General features: G+C 40.7%; 1 protein-coding gene across 5 annotated transcripts in view; it reads left to right on the forward strand.

Moving 5' to 3' along the window:
• The window catches only part of DPF3 (double PHD fingers 3), a 99,576-nt gene that overhangs the window by 45,487 nt on the left and 48,299 nt on the right, over positions 1 to 5,790 (forward strand). For all 5 annotated transcript variants that reach the window (XM_019615598.2, XM_010711492.3, XM_010711493.3 and 2 more), the window contains one exon: positions 2,931 to 3,068. In XM_019615598.2, coding sequence (XP_019471143.1) covers positions 2,931 to 3,068 — 138 coding nt within the window. The remainder of the gene's footprint in view (positions 1 to 2,930; positions 3,069 to 5,790) is intronic.

Genomic DNA, 5,790 nt, shown 5'->3' on the forward strand with positions numbered 1-5,790 from the left:
TTCTTGAGAAGGGAAAAATCTGAAAACCCATCTGATTTCCTATACCATCTTAAGCTCTGTGACTGAAATCCCTATAGGATCTTGTTGGGAGTGGAGATAAGGCCACAGCCTTGGGAGTTTCTTCAGGGAATGCAAGTTTCCTTCTGTGCATTGAGGGAGAAAGCTGTATGAGACCTTTATTAAAGGATGCTTTGCTTTTGCAAGATAACAGCTTATCTTGCTAGAATCATTGGGGTTAGAATCATAGGTATGTTTTCACATAGGTCTAAATGGAATAAAGTTTGGTAGAATTTTTAGAAATAGTTAAATATTTTTTATTCAAAATCAAAAACAAACAAACAAACACCAACACTGAAAATGGGAAACTGGACTGGGTTTTAGATATTATCTGTTTTTACAGCTAGATTAGTAGTAATGCAGGATCAAGCAGAGTAAGAACAAAATATAACTGGATAGTGTATATCACATAACTATTGATTCCAGATGCTTCTCCTTTGTTAGTACAGTAATGATCATCTGTCTACTCTGAATAGAAGTTAAACAGGGAAGTTTTTGAACAGTATTAGTAATTCATAGCAAAAATATGATTTTTAACTTCTATCTTCAAACACACAAATAAGGTGGTTAGAGCAGGAGACTTAGTGAAATGCTTCAATAATCTGCTAGGAATGTTAATCTCTCTCTCCATTCTAATAAATGCTATTACAGTTGCTTAATTAGAGGGAGTTATCCTTCTGTAATAATTTAAATAGTGAAAATTTTGTAGCTATCTTCGGTTTGATGGTGGCTTCTGAGTTACACTTTTCCAAATGTTCGAAAAGTGGAGGCTAAGTTATGCAGAACTGTGGGCTTCTTGTTGTTTTACTCCTTGTCAGCAGCTGTTTCACTGCTTGTCCTTTATTCTGTAAGACTTCGGATGAGCAGCAGGTAATTCTGCTCTCCAGAATGGAGTAGAAAAATACTGAGGGTCATGGTTTAGTGGGAAATTTTAGCGATAGGCAGACGGTTGGACTTGGATGTTGTTAGAGGTCTTTTCCAACTTTAGTGATTCTATGATTCTGTGACTGCTGCTAGAAGAAGGGAGACCAAACATGCACTGAATACCAATCTAATTGTTCAAAAAATCTGTTAGTACAGTTAGGTTTACAGCACAGATGAGGGCAGATGCTTGAAAGAATGGATGAACATATGCATCTGGGCATTTTAATCCTTCCCAGCTTCTCTTCTGCAGGAATTTTCATTTCTAAATCAAGGGAATTCAAAGACTTAAAAAACCCCTCTGCTCAGGATGCATTGCATTTGGAAAAAAAACTCTGTTCTGTTAGAGTAACTACATGATCACCATCTTGCAGAATGGAGAAAATTGGGATAAAAGTATCTAATCTTCCAGTTCAGTCATTTTATTCATATCATGGGGTTGTATCACACGTTTATAATAAAGCAAAGTATTTTCCTTAGGGAAACAATAATAACAATAAGTTAGAAGAGACAGAGAATTAAATCTGTTATGCTAGGCTTTGATTTACAAATTTCTATCCTTTGTTCTACACTGTGGAACATCAACTGGCTTTTTGTGAGCAGCAGCAGAAAAGTAAAAATAATGGAGTTTTTACTTAGATGTCAATTATTGCAGTGAGTCTTTTTATGATTTTTTTTCTTGTTTGTTTGCTTCTTTTTAGAGTTTAATGACATTGATATAATTACTCAGTTGTCTCTGGAATGGGAAGTACCTGTATGCATTGCAGGATTCATTTCAGGTATCAAGTTGAGTGAAGGTTTTAGGACTGGATGGTGACTCCCCTCTTGGAGATCTTTTGAAGAGACGTAACATAAAGACAGAGAATTAGAGGCTAAATTCTGTTTTATCTTCTGGCACACCTTCCTAGCATGCTATGTGGGCAGAGTACTGGACATAACACTTATTCCTGAGTGAAATCCTTCAGACTGATGAAGCTGTACAGTGACTGAATACGTAACTAGGAGGAAAAATCTTCAGGAAGGCCACTCAGCTTCTGCCTTTGTTTACTAGTCTTCTAAAGTGGCAGTATCAAATACAATTTGATAGATGAAATATCTCCATAAAAGAAAATGGACATTCGGAGAATGCTTTGAAGACAAAAAAAGAGAAATTTTAGAAACAGTAGCACAAATTAAAATCTTTATAGAAGCTCAATTTGTATATAATGAATTTTATGATGAAGTTTGCCCTTGCATTGAGTTTATACACTTTGTAGACCTTTCATCAGCCTGAATTGTTTATTCTTGTTCTTAATGCCTGTTGACTTAGTCTTAAAACAAACAAAAACTCAGAAGGAGGATTCCACGTCACATTTTATTCTATTCATTAAGATTCTGAATGTGAAGTTAACCTGGATGGGGAAGAATCACTACTATTCTTCAAGGAAGAAACTGTGGATGACTTCCATCTCCTTGTCTTGACTGAGAATTATGAACAAAGCTATTTATTGCTTTTTAAAATAAAGCCTTTTGTAATTTTGTTTTGTTTTCCCAGAGATCAATAATCAAGAAAATAATCTCCTTTCTTCTTGGTCCAGTTCCCCTTGTTGTGCATTCTTTAGCATCAACATCAGAGCTGGGGCATTTCATTTAATTTTATGTGCAATCTTGTTAGTAATCTCAGCAGAGAGGATTAGGGCTGTATGAGCTGCAGAGACTGGATGTTCATTTGTCTAGACCAGCAGGAAGGGCTGCTGGCAGCATGGGAAGAGTGCTTATCTGAGGATGCAGGGCAGCAGGGCTGGTGTCTGTCACCTTCTACTGATACCCACTGGGGGTATTTCAGGCAGGAACATGTGGTGCTACTGCCAGGGGAAGGAGGGGGGTGCTGTTTGAAGAATGCTGTCATTGTTTCAGGTTGTCCTGATGTTTTCATTCTCTCTTCTCCTTCCTCCTGTTTCCTTTCCTCCCAGTCTGCGGCAAGCGTTACAAGAACAGGCCTGGGCTGAGTTACCACTATGCTCACACTCATCTTGCCAGTGAAGAGGGTGATGAAGCCCGGGAGCAGGAGACCCGCTCTTCTCCTGTCCACAGAAATGAAAACCACAAACGTGAGTAGTATTTTCCCTTTACCTTTGAGATCCTTTTTGGGGATGTTGCCTTCATCTGTTCTTTGCTTTGTGGAGGCTGGCTTGATTGCCTGGCTCCGTTGAGAGTGATTGGTTACCTGGATGCTTGGAGCTAATCAGCCGCAACTCACACCAGTGCTGGCTCAGCTAGTCAGGAATTCGTTTCAAACCCAGCATTATCTCTGCAGCAAGTCACTTTTCCATTACTGCTCCTGTGGGGAGGAGGTGTCAGGGAGAGGGGGGAAAAGAAGAGCTGCCCAACCCACCCATTGTCAAGCAACCTCCTAGTGGCTGTTAGTAGGGATGTCAAGGAAATGCACATTCCGTTTCAGGGAGCTGTCTTTGTTTTGCTTTTGAGTAAGACACCTTTATCCCTGCCTCAGATTTTTCTATATGAAATTCACAGCTTCTGTCCTCCTTATCCCTGCATTTCTTCCTCAAAAGCCTCACACTCAACTTTACCAAAAGATGCTTCTTAGTTACAGTTTTGGAAAATCTACGAAAAAATACCAGTTCTCCTCTGCAAGGAGTGCTGGAACGTGAGATGAGTCACATGCCTAGATTTCTGACACCAGTGCAAGACTGAAAGAAAAGTAATGCCTGAATGGACATATTTGTCTATCCTTCCTCTGTTTCTTAGGCACAGAGCAGGAGATTAAGGAGACTTGCTATGTACTGATTTTTCATAAGACTGGCAAGTCTCTAAGCTGCTGTTTCTCAATTTTCCAGTCTGCAATACTATGGGATAGTTACTTTTACCTTGGGATTTGTGAAGATACCTTTGTTCACTTTTGAGACATCCTTTTAAATCACAGTGTGAACTGTGTCATCTTAGTTCAGAGTAATGAACAATGCAAACAAAGCTATAAAATGCTTATGGGAAGAAATATCCAGGCAAACATGTTATAATGTGTTATGAAGAAGTGGAAGACTTATGGAAGTAGGAAAACATTTTCTTTCAAGTCAGATAATTGATAATTGTCCCCAGGGATGGAGGGAGGGGGTTTCCATCCTCCAAAGCATCTGCTGCTAGCCACTGTGTGAGCTTGAAGGGCCACTCCCATTTGACAATCTCAGTATTTCTGTCACTTTTATGCCCTGCTTTTCAGTTATTCATGTGTTTGGTAGGTTCACAGTAAAGGTAATTTTGACTCCTCCAGCTGTTGATAAACTTGAGCTGTCTGTGCACTAAGAGCAGCTTAGGTAGGCTAGAGACTGTCAATGTTCAGCCAGTAGCTTTTGTTTACTTAGCATTTACGTTATCTCTGAGTTTTGTAATTGTTGGCTTTTTTTTTTTTTTTTAAATGCCTGCAATATTTAGTTATAGCTATGTACCTGAGAGGTGTATCACAAGTCTCTATTGAGTTAATATTCATAACGGCTTTGCACAGATGCTCAGACAAAGAAGGGTAGTGTATTTTACCCTTCAGCTTGCCACAGAGGTCAAGGACAGTCGCAGTCCTTATCCTTCTGGTACTTAAGAATTTATTACAGCTAGCAGGAAGAGGAGCTAGAAGTGCTGTGGGAAGGTTAGCAGCAGCAGGACTTAGTCCATGGAAAGAAAGGTTGTTCTGCTGCATAGGAAGGGGTAGAACAGGAGCTACTCAGGCTTGTGCTCCCCCAGAGCTTCTGTGTAATGCATGTGCAGCAGAGGGAATCTGCTAAAGCACAGATCCCAAAACAGGCAAAAGTACAAAACCAGTGGGGTAAAATCCTCTGACATCCAGATTCCCAAACAGAAAGAATCTGCTTAACAACCAGACAGGAGCCAGTGAGGTACAGGCAACAGCTACGCGAATGTGAAGATCACCCCTGGGGAAAGTCCCAGACGCTGGAAGGTAACTCTCCCAAATGGTTTAGCTGTCGTAGTCGCTGTTTGTTCCTTTTTGCCTATTTATTTGTTTACAGCCTTGAGCTCAGATCTTGCATCTTTGCTCTTTCACTTGGTGATATTTAATTTATACAGCCATTTATCTTCCATGTGAATGCTAATTGTCCACATTGCTAATGTGCAGTCATTAAATGGTCCCTTTGTACAGGAGGATGGTGAGGAGCCAGAGCATCAGATCTTTCCTCTCCCCTAAGAACTGCTAGGCATGTGTTATGAATTAGATTTGACAGGTTTGCAGTATTGCAGGGCTTGGGCTTCAAGAATCCTCTCTGCATGGGCTTGGGGGAAAAGGGAGGGAGGAGGGGGGGATTTTAATCCAAACAGCTAATCCGCAACCTACTGAACAGGAGGACCAGAGATATAGTATAGAGCAGGATCTGGTTATTTGCTTAGCAGTGTGTCAGAGAGATATGAGCAGCCTGATTTAGCAATGGCAAGGCAAATTCAAACCAGCCATTTGGAATTTGTCACGCTGCGGGAGGTGAGCATTGGGTCAGTGAAGTTCAGGCAGGCAGGCATTTGCAGCGTGAACTTCCTTTGTACCTAAGTGTCTGCAGTAGCTTCTGCAGTCTCTGCTCCTTGAAGTACCTGCAGTAATGGCAGCTTTGCTTATGCAGGAATGATGTTTCTGGAGCTCAGCTCCTACAAGACTCAGTTACTGATGCCCTGGCTGGAGCCAGCTCAAGACCTGATGGCTTCTTGCACACCCGAACCTGTTCATCTTTACGCTTCTCCTCCTGCACAGACCAATTTGGATGGTTAGGTAAATTATCCAGGGACTGGAAAGGAGATTTAGATAGGAACAACCTATCT

The sequence above is a fragment of the Meleagris gallopavo genome, chromosome 5 (genome assembly GCF_000146605.3).
Source record: "Meleagris gallopavo isolate NT-WF06-2002-E0010 breed Aviagen turkey brand Nicholas breeding stock chromosome 5, Turkey_5.1, whole genome shotgun sequence".
Lineage (NCBI taxonomy): Eukaryota > Metazoa > Chordata > Aves > Galliformes > Phasianidae > Meleagris > Meleagris gallopavo.